Below are 27,626 nucleotides of genomic sequence, written 5' to 3' on the forward strand. Positions count from 1 at the left end.
TCCAGCCTCTGTTTAAAGACCTCCAAGGAAGGAGACTCCACTACACTCCGAGGAAGGAGTGTGTTCCACTGTCTAACAGCCCTGACTGTCAGGAAGTTCCTCCTAATGTTGAGCTGGAATCTCTTTTCCTGCAGCTTGCATCCTGTTCTCTGGAGCAGCAGAAAACAAGCTTGCTCCCTCCTCAATATGACATCCCTTCAAATATTTAAACAGGGCTATCATATCACCTCTTAACCTTCTTTTCTCCAGGCTAAACATACCCAGCTCCCTAAGGCGTCCCTCATAGGGCATGGTTTCCAGACACTTCACCATTTTAGTCACCCTCCTTTCTTAACCTCAATATGACAACATCCCTTCAAATATTGAAACAGGGCTATCACGTCTTCTAGAAGAGTTTTTGAGAGCCTTTAGGGTGAAGAGTCTGGTGTATAAACACAGTAAACAAACAAACACACAAAACCCAATCTTTTATTCTTTGGTCACAAGTCCAACAACAAGGCCTGAGGGATCAGTGCCTGACAGGAGAAAATGGCAGTCACCGTTCTTCGTTATTACAAGCGAAAGGACGCTGCGAGGGCGGAGGTGACGGGGGTTAATAAGGCAGAGAAAAAAATAGGGTTGTGTGGTGTCACAACAACGTAATATTCACAAGGAGGTTGTGTGTTTTGTGAAACAGAGTGTGTTTTTGTGTGGGAACCGCCACTTTCATTTCCATGAAGCGCGTGTGTTTGTGAGAAGGAAAGACTAGGCCTTCGTCGTCGTGGTCGCCTCGCCTCAGCCACCACCGTCTGGGGCGCCTAGGCCTTGGCCTGGCTGCGGCCTGCCTCTGGTTGGCGACCGGGGGACACGTGAGGGAGAAGGAGAAGAAGGGGAGGCTGGGCCCCGGGAGGGAGAAGCAGAGGCGGCGGCGGCGGCGGCATCATCGTCGTCGTCCCCGCTTAACACCGCAATAAGCGGCGGGGTGGTTGTGTTGGCGGCCGCGGCTCCTCCTTTTCCTCCTCCTCCTCCTCCATCATCATCATCGTCGTCGTCGTCCTCCTTCTGCTGCCGCCGCCGCCGCCGCCTCGCTCCTCCTTATTGACAAATAATACACAAAGGGCCGCGCGGGGCTGGAGGAGAGGCGTCTCTGGAGCCGGCATGGGAGACAAGAAGAGCCCCACCAGGTGAGAGGCGGCGAGGGAGGGAGACGGAGACGCCGCCTGAGGCAGCTTGCGGAGGGGGTGGTTGTTGTTGTTGTCGTTGTGAGGGGGCTCTCCTCCTCCTCTTCCTCCCCTTTCCCTCCTCCTCTTTCTCAGCCTTTGGCGCCCCCGACGCAGCTGAGGCGGCGATGGCGAGGAGGAGGAAGGAGGAGGCCCGGAGGGCGGCTTCGGGGGTGCCTCTCGCCCCTTAGAGCTTCCCCTTCTCTGCCCCCTTTTGTTACTATTGTGATTCTTATTCTTCTTCCTTCTTTCTTCCTTGCTGTGCCGGGTGCGGGCTGCCCTTTAGGCCGAAGCGGCAGCCGAAACCCTCCTCGGACGAGGGCTACTGGGACTGCAGCGTCTGCACCTTCCGCAACAGCGCCGAGGCCTTCAAGTGCATGATGTGCGATGTGAGGAAGGGCACCTCCACCCGGTGAGTCAGGCAGGCAGGAGCCACCGAGGAGGGAGCGCCGGGACGCCTCGGGGACACCCACAACACACACGCAACACACACACACACTGGGGCCTTAAGAGACACCAGGGCTGGCGGCAGACAGAGAGAGAGAGGGTTCCTGGGGACAGAAGGGGAAAAGGAGAGGCTCGGGAGGGAAGGACAGCAGACACACACCGCTGCTGCTGCGTGACCAGACGCGTCCTCTTCCCCCCCATTTTGCCCTCCATTTTAGCCTTCTGCCCAGGAGGGATTTCCAAAGGCCAGGGAGACCACTCCTGCCCTCCTTTCTCCAGGATGCGGCCTCCATTCAGCCTTCTGTCCAGGAGGGATCCCCAAATGTCAGAGTGACCACCCATGTACTCTCCCCCCCAGGACTTGTCCTCCATTTCAGCCTTCTCTCCAGGAGGGTTTCCCAGATGTCAGGAGGACCACCCGTGTCCTCATTTTACCAGGATCTGTCCTCCATTGTCAGCCAGGTGGCATTCCTAAACGTCAGGGTGACCAGATGCATCCCTCTTTTTCCAGGGCTTGGCCTCCATGCCAGCCTTCTGCCCAGGAGGGATTCCCAAATGTCAGGGTGACCAGACATGCACTCTTTTTTCTAGGACACAGCCTCCATTTCAACCTTTTTTTTTATCCAGGAGCAATTCCCAAACACCAGGGTGACCAGATACGTCCTCCATTTCATCCATCTGTCCAGGAGGCATTCCAACCTGCCCTCCATTTTGAGCCTGGCTAAGAAGCCTGCGTTTATATTTCAATATGAGGGTGTTTAGCTTTTATGTCCCCCTCCTTTTTTTCCCCTGGACTGTCCTCCATTTTGTGGTGCCTTGTCCTCTTTGGCGGTTATGACACTTGGTCACCCTGTGGCAAAATACAAGGGGATGCTTGAAGCTGTATGAAGGGTGACCAGACAGGCCTTCCTTTTCCAGGACATGTCCAAAATTCCTATCTTCTGTCCAGGAGGAATTCCAAAATGTCCTCCATTTTGAGCATGACTAAGAAGCATGGATTTATATTTATGTGTGTGATTTCTAGATTTTATTTGGGCCTGTCTTCCATTTTTTTTCTTGTACGTCCTCCATTTTGCAGTGGTTTGTCCTCCTTGGCTAGTTATTCCTCCCCCTCAGCCCCTTCCTTCCTTCTCTAGAGAGCATGACAGCAGGGAGTGAATGGTCAGCCCTGCTCTGTTCTGCTCTTTCCACCAGCAAATGGTCTTTCTTTCACCTAGGTGAAAAGATAGATAGATAACTTGAAACACATGCACATACTCCTGTGTAATTCAGATTTCTAGTACCCTGGCCTGGAAAGGGGGTATATGACATAAACTCTTCCTCTACAGATTCTTCTTTTCTTTCTTTGCTGTCTGTGATCACAGCATCAGCTTTCTGAAGTAATTAGCAGTTTTGTCTTGGTTTTGTTTGTTTTTAACCCGCTGGTAATAGGATATATAATATTCCTTGCCTTGATCAAATGTTATTGTTTTAAAAAGGTACTTCAACTTTTGTTGCAGGAAGGACAGATATGAGACAGGCTTTTAATTTTATCTTTGACGGGATTGAGCCCTTGCTTGCTTAAAAGGCTAATTTTGAAGTAATTATGACCTTTCTCTTTCCCGTGCCAGCAAGATGTCCATCACTGTGAGGCATTGTGTGTCTGTGGGGAAGGGAAGACCCATTCTTGGAGGGTATCTATCTGTTGGTGAGAACTGTTAGTCAACTGGTGAAAACATCAAGTTGCTCCTGTAAGGATGATCATGAGGACAAGAGCAAGCATGTTTACTGGGAACTTTTGGAAAGCAAAAGTAGAGGCAGGAAGTATTTTTAGTGCCCTGCAAGCCCAAGTTTGCTGACTAGCTGGTGGCTCCTGATATAACCTGGGGATACTAACAAGGGCTGCTAACCAATCAGTTCCCTAGCCCTTGTGCACTGCTAAGCAAGCCCTGCTTACTTTCTTGTCTCCCAATGATTACAGCATTTTCTGCTCATTTACAGGTAAAGCAAGACATTTATTATACTCGTTATAGATGAGATACATTTCAGTGCATGGAAAGTTCTGTAGAGATTCTGAAGAAACAGGAGGCTGTTGCGCACTAGCATCACAGGGGGAAAAATGCTAAGGTACTGAATTATACTTAGAGTCCAATCATGCCATCAGTTACACGTTCATTAAGTATCCACCACCTCACTGGAAGATATGCTGGGATTATTTAGTGTAAACTTTCCTTTGCCCAAAGTGGTTGACAGAGGAGTTAAATAATAAGTTAAAAGTAATAGCAATGAACAATAAAACAATATTGTAAAACCTAAATTTACCTGTCAACTAAAACAGATATTTTATAAACTTTATGTAAAACAGAGAAGAAAAGACTCATCCTAGTATCAGTAAAGAAGACAATCATAGCCTCAGAGCAACTCTGTTAAAGGCCTGATTGCTGCCCATATCTCTCTGAGTCTCAGGCCACAAAGATTGTTAGAGGTAATTATCAGCACTTTAAACTGTTGTGCTGTTTAAATCTTGTCTCCCAATGATTACAGCACTTTCTGCTCACTTACAGGTAAACAAGACATTTATTATACTCGTTATAGATGAGATACATTTCAGTGCATGGAAAGTTCTGTAGAACTCAGGATTCTACAGAATCCTGAGGAAGTAAACAAATTGGTAGCCAATATAGTTGATGCAACCTTTGTTATGTGCAATTGCAACTTCCAGTATTCAATATATAGTGGTGTTTTGTGCCATCCACTAGATAATATTCAAATTAATGCCAGTGTAAAGCAGATTATAGTAGTCACTCCTGGAGATAACAAAGACATGAATTGGCATATACAATAATTTCTCCATTTTTACCTGAGAGTATGGCCCCATGAAGATTATAATAGTGTTTATGACAACTGCCATTACCTGAAAGCGAGGCAGGAATGAGAATGATTGTGTGTTCCTGCATAGCAGGGAGTTGGATTTGATAGCCCTCGAGGTCTCTTCCAATTCTATGAGAGGCACTTCTAGCCTTTGAGCATGTTCAAACAAGTATTTCTGCTATGATCTATCCCAGGCATACTAAATTCCTCCAACCACTAGAGATTCCCTCTATTAACTTATCTGAAGTCAGTTTTACTCTGTTTAACTCCATCCATTTCATCACAGCATGTACACACCAAAGACAGAGGTTAAAGCCACTAGGCGTTCAATTAAAGAAATCTAGAATTAGATGATGACAGGTCCCACAGTTCTAGATCAGAGGTGAACACACCCCAAATTTGGGGGACTGATTTGTTTTATTTTAACATCCATGTTTTGGGCCATTTCCCTTTGTTGTAAGGTATTTGTAGGCCTGCTAAAGCTTGCACTCCCCTAAAACAGGGAGTAACAAAGCTTGAGAATATGGTGAAATGATCAGCACTCCCCCCCCCCCCCCCCCCCCCCCCACAAGGCTTGGGATTACTATTGTCCATTTAAAGGAAAGGTGGGGGTTGTCTGCACTGGCAAAATAAACTGGCTTCAAACCAACCTGGAGCCTGCCTGTTCAGATGATGTATGACACCAAATGCGGTAGAAACACGAAGCTGCAGTCCAGGGCTAAAAACTGAAACAAAAAGAAGCTCCAATACTCCACCTTAATGCAGAAAATGGGAATCATTGCACAAACATATAAATAGTACCAGGTGAGTGTGGGAATGCAGGAAAGCCCAGATGGTGTATGAAAGCTGTCGAGCATGCACCCTGGTACTAGTGAGACTCTGCAGCTGACGCCATTGCTCCCTACACGGGTTTTCTGTTTGGACATGAGTAGCAAGCTGCACCATCGATCCATCGCACCATTGACTTGTCATGATGTGAAAGTAGAGTGGGGCCTGGGTATCTACAGGCTTGCCATCTGCGGATTTGAGCATCCACGGACGGCAAGTCTGTGTTGTCCACAGTGGTGGCGTGTGCACATGGCAGCATTGCCATTGAAGACAATGGCTTGAAGTCTTCCTTCCTCTCTCCCCACTCCCTCCCCCAAGAGTTCTGGGCTGGGGTTGGCTTCGAGGGGCGGTTCGAAGGCAGAGACATTTAGGATGCTGGAGCCCCATCTGCTGGAGGGAGCTGGAGCTGGAGCCAGGGCTTGGGCCTTGGGGCCTTGGGCTTCCATCCTGAGTGCTGGGCCTGGGGAGGGTCCCTGGTTTCAGGGAGCAATGCATCGTCATCAGAGCAGCACTGGTCCTGGGCCCTGGCTCTGGCAGCAGCAACACTCTTCCTCTCCAGGGGGTTCTCCTCCAGTACTTCTGCTCAGGGAGCCAATGCCAACTGTGTCCTGTTGTCCCTAATAGTGGCATGGCTGTGTGCACGCGTCACCATTGGGAACAACAGGATTTGAGCATCTGTGAATTTTGGTATCTGCATAGGGGGCGGAATGAATCCCCCCGTGGATACTGAGGTCCCACTGTATGACAAACACTGTAGGTCACCAATAATGCAATGGATATAATTAAAACATACACAAATCAGACAGTCGAACAATGGAGCATGGACTAAAAGGGGGAAGTGTATGGGGGCCTCCATGATTGTGCTTCGCCAGTGTGTCAGTGGGTGCACTGGTTAACTGTATGGATGGTGTATCACTCATGCGACTGTGTGGCTGGTCACATGGAGCATCCAATGGGATGGCAGCTGAGCACGATGAGGGAGGTAATTAGAGTGGACCCTTGTTATATGCTGGGGTTTGGTTCCAAGATCCCCCGTGGATAACAAAATCCGTGGATGCTCAAGTCCCATTAAATATAATGACGTAGCAAAATGGTGTCCATGATAAAAAATGGAAAATCAAGGTTTGATATTTGAAATGTATACTTTTTTTGAACATTTTCAAACTGTGGATGCTTGAATCCGTGTATAAGAAGGGCCAACTGTGCTGGTCTCAGCTGGTGTGTTTGTGTGATAGTGTGCATAGTGGGGAGACAACCTCCACCCCAAACCCAAGAGGTACAGTTTGATACCATTTTGTGCGGACTGACTGGATGTTCAACTCGATTTGGGAATGGGCCATGTGGACAGTGGTGTTTTCACCTGCTTTCAAAAAAACTGGTATCAGCCTAGTTTTTCCTCTGTCTGCTCAACCCCATGGAAATGTAGGATGGTCCTCTCAGGCCCCATGGCAGGGGCAATGTGGCCTGATATAGCCTTATTCTTATTTTAGATTATTAAGAATATAACAGCATAAGATTAAGTACTATAAAACAGCACCCAATAGTTCTCATAATTTTCAGTGAGCCAGATTAAAAAGGTCATGGACAAATAATGCATTCATGGTGGAATACATGTACATGTGCTGGACTGATGATTTCTGTTTTGATCCAGTGCAAATCTCATAAACATTAGTGGAATGTACACTCCATTAAACAGGCATTTGACTATATTTCCTAATTATTTCTTACCTATGGAACTTTAGAATATAAGGAGATCAGTAAAAAAGATCTGTAATTTTTCCAGATTGTATTTCTGTAGAGACTTCCCTTCTTCATTTCACATTATGCTGTAATGAATATTCTGTTCACTGAAACTGATGCGTTAAAACTGTATTAAATTAAATACTCAGGAATGAATTACACAGATGCTTCCATAATCTTTTTATATTTCTCATAATATGTGCCCTAATTATTTGCGTCATTAATTTTTTGCAGTTTATTTGTTTAGGCAGTCTGTGTTTTAAGGAAAACTTGATTTACCCTGATATTTCTAGTGTCTGTTCCTTCTTTGAGGCTTATCGCACTAGAGACATAAAGTGCAATAACATCTGGATAATTGTGCCTCTGGAAGGAGCTTATCATGTGACACTGTTGTCATTCTGTTCTTCTCCTGTAGGAGATCTTTTGAAATGTGCTAATTTTTAATAACATTAACAACAAAAATTGGTTAATGGCTCCCTTTCCTGCTTCTGTTGTTCTATGATTTGTGCTGCGAAAGTCAGTAGTGCTTAAATGGTGATTTGGGGAAGTCAGGGCTGGTCAGTGGGTGACCTGTGGGTGGGGAAACCTCCAGTTTACTTCCAAAGATCAATGGAGAAAGAGAAGGGGCAGGAATTTCAATTTGATTTGCCAATGGAAGTTCTTTCTCTTCCAACCTAGTTTTATCTCTGCTGTTATTCCTTCCACCACTGAAGGACTGTAATGCAAAGCAAGGCCCTTCTTTTATAAACCAAATCCCTTATCTTCCAGTATTTCACAGATGATAACCAGGGCATATGCAGTCAAGCAACATCAGAGTGTGTTTAAGATGGCAAAAGGAACGAGGGACAACAGAACAGCTAGGAGAGGCTGCAACGGCCTCCTAAAATTTTAGACATTTTTTCCCTTTATAGGAAAAAAAAAATCAATTTCCAGAGAAGCCAAAACTTTGCTCACTACCCCCCCACCCCCGATTTAGGAATCTTTCTCTTTCCATTACTATAGGCTATAATGCTATGGTGTTATCTCTCTCTCTCTCTGACATACACCAAGAAATATAAGTAGAAAAGAGTCTTACTGGTTTAAAAAGCATTTATTCCATAAATCCATTAAGATCCGTTAAGACATTACAGAGCAATGACAGATGACAACCAGCATCAGGGTAGATCAGACAGATCAATCATTAGCTTCTGGCAGCAATTACTTAAGTCTGAATTAGAAGTCTGATTTCCTGCCTCCCCCCACCCCCCAATACTGTTTTCATCTATGATTATATTTCTCTCATGATGCCAGTGGTGTGTGTGCGTGTGCGCTAGAAAAAGGGGCAGGGATAACATCTTGTTCCAAATGCTCTGTGTGTGATAAGCCTCTACTGCAAATAAACACTGCAATCTCAGCATGACCCATAAGGTGTGAAAGAAGAAAGTAAACCTGCTTCAGTATAGCATTTTTAATAACCCACTGTTGTACCAGTACAAGAACCAAGTGCGATAAAGTCCTTAGTTTGCCTTGGGACCAAAACAGACGAGCAGGAAACAGTGGCTTCTGGCTGCCCTGGGGCGTAGTATTTGGGCGGCACATGTCTCCAGAGCAGCTGGAAGCAGTGTGAAGGGGGCTTCTGGCTGGGAAAAGCCACCTGGAAAAGGATCAGAGAAAGACCACTCTTTATCGGTGTCCTATTTGGGACCATGGCAGTGGCCCAGATCGGGACCAGGACTGGAACCAAGACGAGGTTGTCGCAGCTGTCCTGCGCCTATTGGGTTGTCTTTAGCTATCCTGGTTGGTTTTTAAAACTGACCTAGTGTATATCATCACACCTTGTAATAATTTAAATCAAAGGAAAAATATTGACATATACATGGTGAAAACAACATATATTTTAATAAAATTTGCAAACTTCAAATAAAGTCTTAGTGGTCTCAAAGGGGAGACAAGGGGAGGTTCTCTGAACAAAAGAAATTCAAAATACAGTAGGACCTCACCATCTGTGGGCTTGCCATCTGCAAATTTGAGCATCTGCAGCTGACAAACCCTGTTATCCCCAGTGGTGGTGCATGCACATGGTTGTGGTAGTGGCTGCACACACATCATGCCGCCATTAGGGACAATGGGACTTGAGGTCCGGTGGACTTTTGTATCTGCGAGGGGTGTGTTATGAAACAGATTCCCCCTGAATATGAAGGTCCAATTGTAGTCTGTTAGTAAAAAACTGTATCAGTTCTTCATTTTGCCTATCTGGCTTTTCTGTACATTCAAATTTGTTACACTTTTATCATGCACCAAAGCTGATTAATGAAAAGTAGTTGGCACCGATCTGGTGTGTTTTGATTCAGCATATGTTTGGAGTGCTGATATAAAGTTCATAGTATCCGGTCTTTGTCTTGTGCTGCCATATGGTTGGCAGGGGAAAGTGAGACTTTATTAAAGGTGCTTTGTTTGGAAATGTGTGGATGATAATCTGTTTTGTGGCTCATGTAGGTTTAGAGCAATTTTCAAGATATACTTCTAAAAAATAATAATGACAACTTAAGTCTAAATAAGGAGATGAAATAGTTGTTTATTGTACAGTATAGAGATTACTCAGAAATGAATGAAGATGAGAATTTGTACTGATAACATAAACCTTTACACTTTGAATTAATTTGCAGATCACCATAGACACATATGGATTTTGAAGTAATGAATACATTAAAATGTGATAAACCATGATTTCTATAGCCTATGTTTCAATTATTAGAATGATAAATCTCAATTGGACACATACATCTGACATGTTTTATATGTAGAATTTGAGAGGTACATTTGATATACAGAATTTCTGTAAATTCAAGAAAGTTGAAGAGGAGCATAGTTAATATGGAAATGGTCAAGTATAACATATTCAGGCAGTTATCTGGTAGCCATGCACAGCTCTAGAGTGCATCTTTATAGAATTGTAATATTAGGTTTTTAGCAGATATGCTGACAGCCTCTTCTAAATTTTTACTTGAAGGATATCACATACAATCCATCCAACTCAGACTAAGTATAAATAGATTTTGGGTTTGAATGTAAGAATGTAAGAACTGTTCTGTAAAATATATGGTGCCATAACTGCCAGGTGATACAATGAATGCATTCCCTTGCTATTTATGTTTTTGAGGATAAATGCTTTCTGTGTAGAATTGATAGCTTCAGATGGTTCCCAAAGGGGATTGCTTTGCATTGTAAAATCTTTGCCAAATACTGCACTGTGCTACATAGCAATCTGTTAAACCTTTGCTGTTGAAAAATGTTAACGACTGTGTCCTCAAAAATATGAAGCTTCAATTTATTATGTATTTATTAATATGTGTTTATTAATTCCTCTGTTTTTTCTGCTTTTACTTACGTTTACTTTAAGCAGATCAGAAAATATGAACATAAGTTCAAGGCTCTTTTGCAGTCTTTTCTCATATATAATAATGAAGTAAGGAATAACCCAAAAGGTCTTTTTCAACTGAATACATGAGCGGTGTGACTGTTTTATCTCAATTAATTTAAAATGATAGAACATTCTTGTCTGAGATGGCTCCTTCACATACTGCTTAATGTCAATGTGTACTAAACATGTAGTAGCTGCCATTAATGAAGGAGGAACTGACCCTTCAGTTTTTGATTAAAATGTATACCAAACCTCCTTGGCTATTCAACTTGTTTGAAATTAATGGTTAAACATATTTATTATTATTAATTATATAGTGATTAATAAAATAAAAGTGCATTGGATAAAGTGTCATATTATCCTTAGTGGCATGATAGTCATGAATAGAATGTAGTAATGGAGGGGTAAACCTGTTCCAGAGGAATGGAACAAACAGGAAAAGAGGTGGGCTAGTGTTGTATATCAAGGATGTGTACCCCATGAGGAAACCCATCACTTAGAGCATGGAAAACAGATTGAGAGCATTTGGGTAAAATTTAAAAGAAAGATACAACAGTGACATGATTTTGACGAGTCTACTGTAGATTTACGATTGGGATGATGCCTTCCTAAAACAAATGACCAAACATTTAAAGAATAGAAATTTAGTAATTGATTTAGTAATTAGACTTCAACCACTCATATTTGTTAGAAGTCAAGCGCTACCAAGAATACAAGGAAATACAAACTATCTTGTTGCCTAAAAGATGGAGGAGGTGATCACCTATTTTGTCCTCTTGGTATTTATTCCGTTGGCATTTGGGGAAGCCAAACATAATCAGATACACACGCTCAATTTCAAATATGCTGATTTTAATAATATTCAGAAATATTGGGTGGGATCCCATAGTCAGAAATGCTTAAAGGGAAGGAAGTTCGTAATGCATGGGAACTTGCTAAACATGTAATATTGAAGACATAGTTGCAAAGAACATGAATGGGAAAGAAAAATGGATGGTGTCTAAAGAAACCAGGGTGATGTACAAAGAATCTGCAGATGAGTCATGATTTAAAAGAGTCATGTGTAAGAAATGAAAGGATGGGGAAATCACCAAAGAGTAGTACTGTATATACAAATAGCTAGTACTTGAAGGGAGAAAGTCAGAATAGCTGAAGTTCAGAATAAGCTCAGGCTTGGTAGAGAGGTTAAAAATAAAAAGGATTTTTTTGTATGTGGCTATGTTTGGAATAAGAGGAAGAACAAGAAATCAGCAGGCTCACTGTATATAGAAGATGGTGAAATGCTATCTGAGGACAGAGAGAAAGTGGACTGTTAACACCTTTGCTTCATTTTTCTCTGCAAAAGAAAACAGTACTCCATCCAACTGGTAAACATATAGAAAAATGATGCAGTAAGGGGACTGCAGCCTATATTAGATAAAGTGATAAAGGAATACTTAACTAATGTGAATAAATTCAAGTCTGTGAGGCCAAATTACCTGTATCCAACAGTACTAAAGAAATTTGTACATGTAATTTCAGAACCACTGTTGATCATCTTTGAGAATGCTTACCATGCCTTATGAGGAAAGACTTAGGGAGCTGAGTATGTTTAGCCCGGAGAAGAGATTGTTAAGAGGTGATATGATAGCCCTGTTTAAGTATTTGAAGGGATGTCATATTGAGGATGGAGCAAGCTTGTTTTCTGCTGCTCCAGAGAACAGGACCTGGAGCAATGGATGCAAGCTACAGTAAAAGAGATTCCACCTCAACATTAGGAGGAACTTCCTAAGGGCTGTTTGACAGTGGAACACACTCCCTTGGAGTGTGGTGGAGTCTCCTTCTTTGGAGATCTTTAAGCAGAGGCTGGATGGCCATCTGTCAGCGATGCTTTGATTGTGAGTTCCTACATGGCAAGGGGGTTGGACTAAATGGCCCTTGTGGACTCTTCCAACTCTATGATTCTATGGTCAGGAACTGACTACAGTACTTAACTTGATGTCAGTAGCAGCAAAGGTTCCAGAACAGATCACTGTGTACACACTTATAGATGAATGCTCAGATTACTAAGGACCAGCATGAGCTTCTTAAAAACAAGTCATGCCAAATTAATCTTGCCTCTTTTTTTGATAGAATTAGATGAGAGGAATGCTCTGGACATATTATATCTTAATGAATGCTTTTTACAATGTTTGTCATGATATTCTTGCAGACAAGCTGGTGAACTGTAGGATAGACTAGGCTTCTGTTACGTGAATTTGTAATTGGTTGACTGACTGAACCTAGAGAGTGCTCACAAACAATTCCTCTTCATCCTGGAGAAATGTGACTAGTGGATTTGCTGTGTCCTGTAATCAGTGCTGTTCAACACCTTTATAAATGGCTTGGCTGTTAGAATAGAAGATGTTTATAAAATTTTGCAGAATATTCCAATGACATCAAAGGAGAGCTAATACAGTGGGCCCTTTGTATACGCGGTGAATCCATTCCATACCCCCTGTGTGTGGCAAAAAAAACACAGGATGTCAAATCCCATTGATTTCTATGGCCATGTGCTCCTGCACATGCCATTTTAAGTCCCCAAGTTTAAGTCTGCGTATGAAAAGCCCTCATATGGAGCAGGTGGGCTATATTACACAGGACAAGATCAACATTTAAAATGACTTTGACAGATTGGAGAGCTTGGCTGCAACAAACAAAATGAATTTGAATTCTGTGATTCTATGAAAGGGATAAATACATCCTGAGTCCAATCTATTTGAAGGACCATGTTTCTCTTTTTGAGCCCATTAGAGTTTTAAGATCATCTGGAAAGCCCCTCCTCTCTGTCCTACCACCTTCTCCTGTTCATTAGGTGGGAAAGGTGAGAGGGCCTTCTCAGTGGCTGCTCCCAGACTTTGGAACTCCCTCCCCAGAGAGGTCAGGATGGTCCTGGACTTGCTGCCCTTCTGGCAGCAAGATAAAACTTTTTTTTATGTGCCACCAGGCCTTTACATATGCTTGAGACTGGGCTTTGAATGCTGTGAAGTGCTCATTTTGAAGTTTTTAAAGGGTCTGTATTATATAGGTTTATATAGGTTTAATTTTATTGTTTTAAATGGTTTTAATTTTCTTATTTGTTTTAATATGTCTTGTTTTTAAGTACTTTTATTTTTTAAATTGCATCTTATTCTTTTAAGTGATGTGTTTTAATAGTGTACTAATTCTATTTTAATGCTCACTTTTGGATGTTTTTAATTTTATTGTTCTTTTAATTTGTTAGCTGCTTTGTGTCTCAATTTTGGGAAAAAGTGGGATATAGTAGTAGTAGTAGTAGTAGTAGTAAGGTACTATATTTAGGCAGGGGAAAAAAATGAAATGTACAAATAAAGGATAGGTGATACCTGGCTTGCAAGCACTAGTCTCGGGATCTTAGTAGACCACACGCTAAACATGAGTCAGTATTGTGATGTGGCTGTCAAAAAAGACATTCTAAAAAGATGTTCTAAACTGCATTAACAGGAGTATAATATCCAAATTAAAGGAAGTAGTAATGCCACTCTATTTTACTTTGGTGAGACCTCACGTGGAATATTGTTACCAGTTCTGGAAATCACTATTCAAGGATGTTAACAAGCTGGAATGTGTCCAGAGAAGGGTGACCAAGATGATAAAAGGTCTGGAAAGCAACCCATATGAGGAACAACTAAGGTATCTGGATATGATTAGCTCAGGGAAGATTGAGAGGTAATGACAAGAAAAGTTTTTACTGTAAGAGCTGTTTGACGGTTAAACATACTGCCTTATAGGGTGGTGGCTTTTCCTTCTTTGGAAATCTTTAAACAAAGGCTGGATAGTTGTCTCTCACAAATGTTTATTTATGTATTCCTGCATGGCAGAAGATTGACTAGATGGCCCTTATGGTCCCCCCAGATCTAAGATTGTGTGAGTCTGTTAGAAGAAGAAAAAATGCTTCCCCTTTAAAAGTGCTAGGTTAACATGTTAAAAAAATAATGAGTAGGGTGATCCTTTTTGTCCCACTAGGATAGGAAAGTGCTACTTGAGCACTGGAGCTGGTATAATATAGGTGTGATCCCTTTATCAGCATGCAGCAAAGTCAAGAGTACAACAGTATCCATAGAAACAAGCACTGACAACAGCAATGACAGACAGATACACACTGTCCTGGTTACACCACCACGAATCAAAGCACAATGTGATGATGATGCCCATATTAGCAATGTGTGAAAAAGCACCAGATGCTCAGCAGCAGCCGAACAGACACATGACTTAGTCTTAGTAGATATTCTCCATACACAGTGCAAAACTGGAAACTAGAAAGAGAGCACAGTAGCTTTCCTGTTATAAATTACTGTGGTACAGCTGTCAGGAGAACAGCAACTGGCATCTGCAGCTATAACCACTATAGCTTTCTAGAGATAGGGATTGGATGTAATCAAGACTACATAGCAATAGAAGCAATGTCATTGGCAATCACAAAAAAATTGCCTACTCCATAGTTTAATTGTGCAGAAGGGCTTAAGTCCTGCTGCGGGAATAATACTTCCACACAGAGAATCCCAACCTGTGCTCCGAGGAGCCCTTAGAGCCCTTAGGGCCCCGTGTGCACTTCCCAGATGCTCTCTGCCTGCTCCAGGCAAATGAAAGAAATAAAAACCGAGTGAAATTAAAGAATAAGAATATATTCTTATATATACACCTAAACACCATAACCTTGTTAGACATAGGGTAGGCCTCTTAGGGGCTTCTCCATAGAAGTAAGGGCCCTGCGAGTCAAAAAGGTTGGGAACCCCTGGTCTATGCAGTCACTAGCCATGTGAGTGGAGCGATTATTGAAGGGGAGGGACAACATGCAAAAGAAAATTTGAAACTGTAACTGTCCACAGGGGTCAGCAACAGAAAATGTTTGGTGACTTAGTAGAGGTGGGAGATAATTGGGAAACACGGGATAACAATTGCAAAACAGAACTTAGCTTTGGTATATTTACTGTATCTACCAACATGATTTTGAATGGAAAGAAAAGTGGGCAACAGCTGGAATCTAAACCTCTTATCCCTTGCCATACTTCTGAAGAAATAATACAGTGAGAGATCATACAATGAGATTATACAGTATTTTTAACTGATGTTGTGTATTTGTTAGTCTGTTGTTGTGCCCTGCCTCAATCCAGATCCATGGGGAGAGGTGGATAAGAAATAAAGATGATGATGATGATGATGATGATGATGATGATGATGATGTAGTGATACAGAGGCTAATTACAGGCTTTGGATAACTTTGGTCCAGTCATGACTCAGAATGCCTTCCATTATGTCTAGTTTTCTCATCCCAATCAGGCATGCTTTCAACATGTTAATCTCTTTGATTCCCAGTACCTGCTGGCTTTGTTTGTGTGTTTGCTTGTTTATCATCAATTGGCCTTGCTTCCAATCTTCCCTCATCGTCAAGACAATAATGCTTCTTGGTCTGTTATCAAACAAACCTCAGAAATCTCCAGGATGCAAACATTAGTAGTTATTCGGGGACTTCAGTTATCTTGATAATCCTCTGGGAGATTAACTCTGGTAAGCATATGCTCTCCCACAATTTCCTGATTTGTCTTGCATACAATTTTGTCATTCAAAGGTAGAGGAAGGAAGAAGGGCATCAGCAATCCTGGACTTGATCCTAAACATTAGGGAGGAGCTGGTCACTGAAATTAAAGCAGTTCACACTTGAGGAGGAAGTGACCATGAATTCATGATTGTGGGACAGGCCAAAGAAGAATATAGTCTAAACATTGATCCTGGATTTCAGGAATGCTGATTTTATCAAACTCAGGGAATTACTAGGTGGAATCCCATGCCTAGAGATGCTAAAGGAAACAGCAAGGGTGTGAATTTATGAAGAAGAAGTGCTAAAAGCACAATCACAATTCCATTTAAGAATTTGTACCAAACTCGGAAGCTGCAGTTGGTTCAAAATATGGCTGCAAGGCTGGACACTGGTAGTTCCAGGGCCAGCCACATAACACCTATATTGAAAGATCTGCATTGGCTGCCAATCTGCTTCCGGTCTCAATACAAGGTGTTGGTTGTTACCTATAAAACCCTAAATGGCTTGGGCCCAGATTACTTGGAGGACCGCCTCTCCCCATACAATCCGCCCCGCACTCTCAGGTCAGGTGGGAAAAAACTTTTGAGAGTTCCAAAGATGAGATACGTAGGGACTGTGCAAAGGGCTTTCTCTGCGGTGGCCCTGCAGTCTTGGAACTCTGTCCCTGATGAGCTCCGCTCGGCCCCCTCCCTGGAGTCATTTAAGAAAAACCTCAAGACTCACTTATTCCGCCAAGCCTTCCCCCACATGTCCTGACTGTCATCTCCTGTGTATTGCGTGTTGCTTTTTTAGATTGTTTATTGATTTTAACTGGTTTTAATTATTAGGTATGAATGATGGATTTTTAATGATGTACTTTATTATACGGTTTAATATGGGGGATTTTCGTGGTTTAATTTTTATCTGTAATTTTGTTTTGTGCTGTATTGTATTTCATTATTATCTTGTAAACCGCCGTGATCGAAGGAATGGCAGTATATAAATAAAATCTCATTCATTCATTCATTTAAGAGGAAAAATGAGAAACTACTGAAAAAGCCAATGTGGCTGCACCGCAAACACAAGGAGGCAAATTAACCTTATATCTTTTTCTGATTGGGCCACTAGTTTAGTAGATCATCAAAATGATGTGGATGCCATTCATCTGGATTTCAACAAAGCATTTGATAAGGTACCCCATGATATTTTGGTTACCAAACAGACCAAATATGGAGTAGATAGAAGCACTATGAGATGGATCCATAATTGATTTTTTAAATTTTATTGTACAAAAAATGCATACATAATCATAAACAACATACAGATAATACATAGGCTTTTAGCCTCTCTAATCTTAACCAACCATTTCTCTTCTGTTGGTATCTGTGGACTTTTCCAATGTTGGGCATAGAGAATTCTAGCCAAAGTAATCATATACAAAATTAAATGAGACGCTTCCTTTGCCTTATTACCCTCCAAAGAACAGGTCATATTTAACAGAAACAAATGCGGATCCATTGGGATGTCAATGTGTAAAATATTTGTCATTAATTTTTGTATGCTCCCCCAAAATTCCATAGCTTTAGTACATTTCTACCAAATATGGAAATAATTGCCATCATATTTGTCACATTTCCAGTACTTTTTACTCACCGTTTTAAATAATTTATTAATTTTAACAGGAGTCATATGCCATCGAAACAGCATCTTTATGTAGTTCTCCTTATGATTTTGACATAAAGTAATTTTTTTTGTATCTTTCTATGATCTTTCCCATAAATCCATATCTATATTTTGAGAGATGTCATTTCTCTTTACATTCTCTAATTTTGTCCAGTTCATTTAATTCCTTGGTAATCCCCATATTGTTATAATCTGATCTAAATCTTTCCACAATTTTAAAATAACAATACCAGTCTAATATTTTCCATTTGCAACCGTTCTCTCGTTTTTAATGAGACAGTTTTATTATTTTTCCACAGGACTAAATCTTTATATCTAAGCCAAGTCATATTTTTATCTTTAGAACTTTTGTAAAACGCTTCTTGCGGCAAGACCCATTGAGGCATCTGACTATAAAAAAGTATCTTAACTTTGTTCCAGATCATCAACAAAGACTTTCTAATAAAATGATGTTCAAAATCTCTATTTTCCTTTAATTTGTTGTACCAAAGATAGGCATGTATACCAAATCTTAAATCATTACATTCTAAAGATAATAGCCTGTCATCATCCAATTTAAACCATTTTTTCCAACCAATATAGACATGAGGCAAAATAATACAGTTTAAGATTGGGAAGAGCGCATCCTCCTGTATCACACTCCTCTGTTAAGATCTTCCACTTTACCCTGGTGTGCTTTCACTCCCATAGAAACTTAGAAAGTTCCTTTTGCGAGATTGTAAAGAATTTCATATCTGATACGACTGGAATGTTTTGAAACAAGTATAAAAAGCATGGAATGATGCTCATTTTAATAGTAGCAATCCTCCCAGAAAAAGAAAGATGCACTTTCGACCAGGAAGCCAAGTCTCTTTTTATCTCATTCCAAAGCTTGTTATACTTATTTTGAAATAGATCTATATTTCTGTTTGTTATGACAATTCCTAAACATTTAGTCTTTAAATCCAGAGATCTTGCTCAATTCCATGTTCTCTTCCTTACTTAAGTTTTTTGTTATGAATGAGGTTTTAGATTGGTTTATTCTCAAACCTGACACATCTGAACATGTAGAACATACTTCTACCCATGAATGAGTCTTGAAGCCTGGAATGCATTATGGAAAATAATAGAAAAAAAGTTACCTGTTATCTTTACTGAGGAATATATTTTTAAAACTACAGTACTTCAGAACTCCGAAGATAGTTGTATAATACAGTTTTTCAGTGCATATTATTGTTCTTCATGGAAGCTCATACAACTTCCTATTGACATTACAAAAGGATATATGTTATAAAGATTTATTCAAACTTGACACTTGAGGAAGTGAAGTAGTCCAGGATACAAGATTTGAAGTTGTTGCGATTGCAACAATTATCTGTGAAGTTGGTTTATTTTTCCACTACAACCGCTTGACACCTGAAGAAGTGGAAGAAGTGAAGTTGTGTTTAATCCAGAATACAGGACTGTGGTGTGATAGGCCTCAAGCAGACAGAGCAAAAGGAGCAGCCAGAGGATTAAACATCATACCCCCAATGTGCTCTGATGGTCTGTCATTTTGTCATTTTTATTTTCCATTTATAACTTTAGCAATTTAGTCAGGTACTGGTATAGTAAGTACTGCTTGTTAGTAAAGTCTATTTTTCAAAACACTGCTAATTTCTGTATATGATGATATAATACCGTATATACTTGACAATAAATTGAGAAATGTATGCCGAAAAATTGACCCTAAAATCCTGGATCGATATATATATGCATCATTTTGGCAATACTACTTAGAAAAGTCTTGAAAGAAACACTGTCCCAATGCCCTACTCTTTGTGCCTCGTGCCTTGAGTTGCCCAGGTAGGGGAATATGTGTGTGTATGTGTATGCATGTGTGTGAAAGAGGTCATTCCTTTTCCAATCTGGTTTTAAAGCCTTCTATCAAACACCTGATTTAACTCCACTTCTTTCCCTCCCTAATCCAATTTTAAAGCCTTCTCCCCCATCAACAAACACTCGATTTAACTCCACTTCTTTCCCACCCCAATCGGATTATAAAGCCTGATTTAACTCCACTTCTTTCTCTACCCAATCTGATTTTCAAACCTCTCCTCCAGCAGCAGGGAAGTGGTGTTAGGTGTTGGGAGAGGTCCGGAGAAAGAGAAGGAGGGAAAGGAAATTGTGTTTCCCCCTCTGCAGCCTTTGTTATAGCCCCTTAAGTTTCACCCTCGACTTATTCACAGGTCATATCAAAATCCATGATTTTGACCTAAAACCTTCCCTCGACTTATACATGAGGTCAACTTGTACACAAGTATATACGATAGTTACTTTCTTTTTTTGGTTTGTGTAATTTTAGTTCATTATATTATTATTAGTTACTCTCTATATGTTCTTTGTTGTTGTTAGCTGCCCTTGAGTCGGTTCTGACTCGTGGTAACCCTGTGGATGAAACATTTCCAAGAATCCCTATCCTCCACTGCCTTGCCCAGATCCTGCAAGCCCTTGTCCGTAACCCCCCTGATCAAGTCTATCCATATGGTGTATGGTCTTCCTCTCTTTCTTCTACCTTTCCCAATATTATTGTTTTTTCAAATGATCCGTGCCTTCTCATTATGTGGCCAAAGTATGATAGTCTCAACTTTATCATCTTTGCTTCCAAGGAGAGCCCTGATCTGATCTGTTCAAGAACCCATTTGTTTTTTTTCTTGGCTGTCCATGGTATCCTAAGTACTCTTCTCCAGAACAACATTTCAGATGAGTTGATTTTCTTTCTGTCTGCTTCCTTCACTGTCCAGCTCTTGCATCTGTATATGGTAATTGGGAATACAGTGGCCTGAACAATTCTGATTTTAGTGCTAAAAAAACATATTTGGTACCTTGTGTTATTTTCCCCAAATTTGTTTGGCAAGGCTTTGGGACATCCACGATAAATCAGTCAAAACCTTTATTTCTTTCCCCAGAGCACAGAACTTAAGAGGGTATGTCTGCAGATAATTTTTCACTCGGTATCATAGCACTGCATAAGCCATCTTCCCCTGCTCCTTCCATCTCCATATAGTTATTTTAATTTGGAGAAAAAGAGCTACATATTTACAGAACATAGTTTTTGAAGTGCACAGATTTTTCTGTTTGTACTACTGTATTCCTTAACAAGACTTACAAAGTCTTCAGAACTAAAATAGCAAGGCATCTGAAATATAAGAATTATGAAATATAAGAACTACATTTTCTGAGTATTCATTATTGATAGGGGAAGTATATTTTGGATGTCACAACAAAGGTACACTAGAAAATAAACAGAACTGTAATCTTTTCTCTTTATGAAATCATGAAATCATGTCAAACTTCAGTAGTTACATTATTTTAATTTGATAATACAACTGTTTCCACAGTTGACATCTTTGGAGTTCTACAAGTAATTTAGAGCAGGTCTCTCCCCCCCCTTTAAATAACCATATTTTGCCATTCTGTGCTTTCATGTCAGGATAGTCTCTTCTTTTTCATTTAATTTATGTTAAGAGAAACCAAAAGATTTGTTGGCAATTAAACTTACCCGGCCTATTCTGTGTGTCTCTGTGTGTCTGTCAGTCTGTCCTAGGGCAATATTCCCTGAGTGAGGCAGAGGAAGTCACAAGTTTGAATCTCATTTCTTCTGGTGTGCTTCCTATAAATATCACTACTGTACTTTTGTTTTTGACCAAGGCCATGCAGCTGTACTTTTATAAGGTAATGAAGTATAAAATAGTGCTTCGTGTCATAAATAATTTGATAATAAATTTAGGCAAGCTTACTGAATAATATAGCAAGAAATAAAACTACTATTAAATTTTTGCAAGCTGTGGTCTTATTACTGATGACAGAAGTGCTAAACCTACCTAATATACAGAAAGTATGCCAGCTGCTTTTCTGTGGATGAGGTTTCTTTTTTTCCAAAGAGCTTTAAACAAGGGCCTCTGTGGTAATGTATGTAAATGTCATTAGTATGTATTTTGGAAATGTCAAAGTTGGATATCTGGCTGATTTAGCTAGTTATTATTATCATGAAAATCTAGTGCTTATACATGCAGGGATGTGGTTTAAAATGTATCCACTGCCAGGTAAGAAGTATTCCAGTGTCTGTACTGTTGGGCATTATAGAGCAGCAGCTAAGTATTTCCCCCATACCTCCAAATATAATCAGGTTTCATGAATAGTGACTAGTGGACATATTCTCAGATGCCTGTGATTACTAATAATATCTAATTACTTGCAATTCACTTTACAATCCTGCAGACCAGAGATGAGCAATGTGCAGTTTATGGGTAGTATGCAGTCTCCAAGACCCCCAGGAGTCATTTTCTGTCAGAAAAAAATTTGCCAACTTTTTTTTCACTCCAAAATGTCCCTTAAGGAGTTTGCAGGGCATTTCCATCACCTTTGGAGGTCCCCTGGGCAACTCAGGGTCAAAAAACATTTTGAATATTTTTTGTTCCAAAATGTTGTTTAGTGGGCATGAAGGACATCTCCATGACATGGGGGATTGTCTAATTTAGGCCCCAGAGAAGCCATTTTTGAAACAGAAAGAGACTTCCTCTCACTTGCTGTTGTTAAAAAATGACCTAAAATGGCCCAAGAAGACATATAAACATGGTGAAAATGCAACTTATGCTTAGAGGAAAAAAAAATCTTTTTGATTGTTTTTTTTAGAAGTGGGCATATTTGGGGATCAGACTCTCCAAGGTTTCCTGGGGAACAATGCGGCCCCCTAGTCTCCCATACTTTTTCATCCTAGCTGTAAACAGTTGTGAACACCATTGTTGTTAACTGCCATCAAGTTGATTTGGACTTATGGCGCCCCTATGAATGGGAGACCTTCCTATCATCATATCCTATCATCACGTCTTGAAGACTTAGGGTTTTATTGAATCTATCAATCTGTATTTTGTTTTTCCTCTTTTCCAATGCCTTCTGCCTTAGCAAACAATACAGTCAGTCCTCCAGGTCCATGGATTCTGCCATCACGGATTCAACCATCTTGAAAATATTTTTTTAAATCTCAAAAGCAAACCATGATTTTGTCATTTAAGGGACAACATTTTATTATACCATTGTATAATGTGACTTAAGCATCCATCGATGCTGAATGCTGGGTCCTGGAACCAAATCTTCACAGATACCATGGGCTCACTGTGTTGCTTTTTATAGTGAATTATGACTTTATCATGATAGGTCTGAAGTATAACAGTCTCAGTTTGGTCATCTTGGCTTCTAGGGAGAGTTCAGGCTTGATTTGGTCTAGGACTGATTTATTTAGCCATTTTTTAGCCATAGACATAGAACTAAAGAACACAATGAGCTGATTTTCTCAACATCATGCACTTAGGGACCAATGATGACACTGACAAAATTTCATCAATATACCATAATAATTTCTGGGTAATAATTATTACTTTATGATACCCCCATGTAAGGTGCAATCTGCAGACTTCTACAATATCAGGCATTTGGAAGCTCAAGAAACATTGGGAAAATGTGTAAATCTGGATGGTCACTACGTAGAGATAAGTTAACAACTACAAATCGAAACAAATGTTCTGTCAATTTTTTTAAAGGTGATAATTAAAACTTTACGATACCCCCTCATACAACATTCAAATATAAGCAAGCAAACACATCAATGAAATGCCAGAGACATATTACTAAGCACTCCCATTGCAATGCATACAAAAGCCTTTTGATATCACAGTATAGCCATATTAAGTCACACAGCACAGATATGGCATGTAGCATATCAGTCAGGACAGAGTCATGGTAGCATATAATGATGGAATCATGGCAGGCTCAACCCAATTGTGACAACTGTTGATGCAGTGCATAATTATTCAAGATCAGGTGTACCAATAGTGTGCTGTTGAGGCAAATTATTAATGGGCTAGGATTGCAATGATACTCTGGTTTTCCAAACATGCTTGCCCATATGCTTAGGATTGAAGCATTCTTCATAAATGATAATGACATAACTGAACTATTACACTGTACAATGAGGTATGTGCACCTTTAAGTTAGAATAATCTTGAACTTTTTTTAAGAGTCATAAATATAGAATCTGGCTAAACTACTTGGTTTTGGTTTGTTTCTTAAAAATATTTTGACCAATGTATCTCGTGTTTTTTTGTTTTGTTTTAGTAATTGCTTTAGTTTTCACAGAATTTCCCTTTGAGTGTAACAATATGGAAACATTTCCACTACAAAATTTGGCATGGAAACATATATGCTGTATATACTCCTGTATAAGTCTAGAAATTTAGGTCAAAGAATTGACCCAAAAAACCTGAGTTGACTTATCCATGGGTCAATTTAAGTGCTGTATCTGAACTCTTATTTAAAAGAAGGAACCATAGTAGTAGTAGTAAAGAATAATAATAATAATAATAATAATAATAAGGATTTATTTATATGCCACACCAATCACTGGGAATCCGGGCGGCTTACAACAGAGGTATAATAGACGGTTCCCTGCCCCCAGGCTTACAATCTAAAAAGACACGACACAAAAGGAGAAGGGAATGGTGGGGGGGAGGGGATCAGGTCCAGCATTCTTCTCTCCCTCTGAGGCCTGGACCAAGGCAGATGGACTGGAGGGAGGGCTCTTCTTCTTCAGGCTAGCCCTGGTGGAGCTGGGTCTGCCTGGTCAACTCCCTCGCAGGCCAGAAGATGGCAGTTATGGAGGGAGGAGTCTCTTCTTCCAGGCTAGCCCTGATGGAGCTGGGCCTGCTTGGTCAACTCCCTTATAGGCCGGAAGGTGACAGTTATGGAGGGAGGAGTCCCTTCTTCCAGGCTAGCCCTGATGGAGCTGGGCCTGCCTGGTCACTCCCTCATAGGCTGGAAGATGACAGTTATGGAGGGAGGAGTCTTTCATCCCCTGGTGAAAGGGGTATAATCTGTCCTGGAAACACTGCCACCCCTGCCACTTTCTCATACATTTAGCCTTAAGAGTGAGCACAAAGAATTATTTCTGCTGATATTTTGTAACTTCTTTGACATTGTTTTGCTTTGCTTCATCCTTTAGATGCTTTGTTATATGCCCCTAAATTTTGCCCTCTACTTATCCACGGGTTATATCAAAATCCATAATTTTCACCCTGAAATTTGCCCTTGACTTATACATAAGGTTGACTTATAGTTGAGTATATACGGTAATTCATAGTAGAGTGGACCCTTGTTATATGCTGGGGTTTGGTTCCAAGATCTCCCGTGAATAAAAAAATCTGTGGATGCTCAAGTCCCATTAAATATAATGACATAGCAAAATGGTGTCCCTTATAAAAATTGGAAGATCGAGGTTTGATATTTGAAATTTATACTTTTTTTTAACGTTTTCAAACTATGGATGCTTGAATCCGTGTATAAAAAATCTGTGTATAAGAAGGACCGACTGTATTAGTTAGCAATACAATGAATGAATACACTACTACTTAGAGTGGACAATTTCAGCATTGTAATTTACTCTTCAGATTAACCTTGTGTACTGATATTTAAACATTCTAAAATAACTGTGTCATCAGCCTTCAGTTCCATCTTTTTTCTTCTCTTATATGCTACTTTGTTGTCATATCTTCAGACATTAACACCAACCTCCTCTCCCAGCTCTCAAATTCAAAAATAATTATTGCCCATATACCACAGTTTTCAACAAAAAATGCCTCCAGGGAGTGTTTAATGGGTATTCCATCCCCCACCCCCAGTAGTTTGGACTTCTGTAATGGGCTCTACATGGGGCTGCCTTTGAAAAGTGTTCGGAAAATTCAGTTGGTTCAAAGAGCTGCTGCCAGGCTGTTAACAGGGGCAGACTACAGAGATCATACAATGCCCCTGCTGAAACCGCTTTATTGGCTGCCAGTTTGTTTCTGGACACAATTCAAGATGCTGGTTATTACCTACAAAGCCTTACATGGCTCAGGTCCACACTATTTGGCAGACCATTTCTCCTAGTATAAACCAACCCAGGCTCTGAGATCCTCGTCCCAACACCATCACAAACATGGTTGGTGGGGACGTGAGAGAAGGCCTTCTCAGTGGCTATCCCTAGACTCTGGAACTCCCTGCTCAGGGAGATCAGAATGGGTCCCTCCTTGATGGCCTTCTGCTGGCAGGCAAAGACCTACCGGTTCACACAGGTGTTTAAGGAATTCCTATAAAGACAGGCTGGGATGTTGGACTAGTTTAAAAATTCTTTTTAATATACTTTTAAAAAATGTTTTAAATTGTACAGTTTTTTTTAATGCTGCGAAGCCGCTCTGAGTCACATTCCTGGGAAAAGAGAGGGATATAAAATAAATAAATAAATAAATAATAAACAGCCAAAAAGTGTCAGAAATAGCAGCCATAAGTTACTAGAACGTCATTTCCAATTCAACAGAAATGGTGATCTGCTGCCTGAATGGAGTTAGGGACATGTAAAATGTTTCTTGGGGTCTCCATAGGTATTCACCCTAAACTATATATATCAAAATAAATTAATAAATATCTAGATAAATTTTATTTATTTACAAAAATACAGTAACAGTGCAGTCCATCTCAAGAATGTCCCATTGTATGAAGCCTGCTGTGTTTGAGGAGATATCAGTTATTACATGCAGGCTTGCAAACGAGGACTGCAATGCTAAATCCATTTACCTGGGAGTATAATAATAAGTTTTATTTCTATTTTCCGCCTCCCGACGGATCAAAGTGGGATTACAACAGTATTTCAACAACAAAATGTCTAAAATTACAATTTAAAAGCAATTTAAAACCATGTAATATCAAAATGTAACAATACAATATTAAAACCACATTGCATCCTGCAGTAAGGTTATCTTATTTTTCCTGAGGTGAAGTTTCTTCAGATCTTTATAGAAGATCAGGGGGATATGCTTGCCGGAAGAGATGTGTTTTTAGTGCCTTCTTGAAGGCATCTAAGGTTGGAATCAGTCTGATCTCTTCTGGAAGGTTGTTCCAAAGCGTGGGAGTCATAACTGAATATGCTCTTTGGAAAGTAGTTACTAGTCTAACTTTTGTGTGATCTAGTAGATTCTTCCCAGTTGTTCTGAGAGTGTGTTCCTTTAAACATAGTATGACTTAATTTTGATTGGTTACATATAGTACTGCACTCTTTTATTGATCTTTTCCTCATCACATATTTCAGATTGATTGCTTTGAGGTAATAGAGATACCCTGATTTATTTATATATCATTCAAAATTAACATGATGTATGCTGTAGATAAGTCATATATGCTAAATCAATATCCAATATTGATTCAATATTGGATATTGAACATTTTCTGGAAAATCTTTCAGTTTTTTTTTCCTAGAAAGTATTACATTCTGATTTAACCAATATGTAGTTTGGTTCCATTTATTTTTGGGGTCTGTAATAAGTCTAAGTAAGTTTTATTCTGAGATATTAGAGATATATAATGCAGTCTTAAGCATGTCTACTTAGAAATAGTGTACAGGATTACAGCCTGATAATGAAATCCTATGTCTCTTCACTGAGAAGTAATTTTGCTGAGTTCAGGTGACTTCTAAATCAATGTACATTTGTGGAAATGCGGAGTACTCCTGGCTATACTAGGGTTAGGGACCATGCACCAACCGCATGGTCCCTAACCCTAGTATGTGTAGGGAGCGCCATTGTTATGCAGCCTGGTCCACATGGCACACGTAACGATGATGTCATGCATGCACCGTGTCCCAGTGTGATGTGTCTGTGCTGCCCCAGGCCGCTTATGGTGGCTTAGTGGAGGCACGGAAAGGAGCTCCGAAACAGACTCCTTTTGGGCCCACGCATGGTTGGTGTGGCAACCAAACAGCCACGCCAACGATGCAGAGGTTTCTCCTCTTTAGCATTGGGGTGCTGTTCGTGCCTAAGGCGCAAGGGCACCTCTTTTCCAGGCCAGTGCTGGGGCATTTTGCCGCTTCTTTTTGCCCTGGAAA

At 40.4% G+C, this 27,626-nt stretch overlaps 1 protein-coding gene across 3 annotated transcripts in view; it reads left to right on the top strand.

Moving 5' to 3' along the window:
• Positions 1 to 737: 737 nt before the first annotated feature.
• The window catches only part of YAF2 (YY1 associated factor 2), a 37,209-nt gene continuing 10,320 nt past the window's right edge, over positions 738 to 27,626 (top strand). Inside the window, exons 1-2 of one of the 3 annotated variants that reach the window (XM_042468287.1) lie at positions 738 to 1,163; positions 1,462 to 1,611. In XM_042468287.1, the coding sequence (XP_042324221.1) occupies positions 1,138 to 1,163; positions 1,462 to 1,611 (176 nt within the window). In that variant the 5' untranslated portion in view covers positions 738 to 1,137. Of the gene's footprint in view, positions 1,164 to 1,288; positions 1,612 to 3,626; positions 3,753 to 27,626 lie in introns of those variants that run through there. The other 2 variants (XM_042468288.1, XM_042468289.1) reach the window with 2 other exon arrangements.

This window comes from Sceloporus undulatus, chromosome 5 (assembly GCF_019175285.1).
Source record: "Sceloporus undulatus isolate JIND9_A2432 ecotype Alabama chromosome 5, SceUnd_v1.1, whole genome shotgun sequence".
In the NCBI taxonomy this organism is placed as follows: domain Eukaryota; kingdom Metazoa; phylum Chordata; class Lepidosauria; order Squamata; family Phrynosomatidae; genus Sceloporus; species Sceloporus undulatus.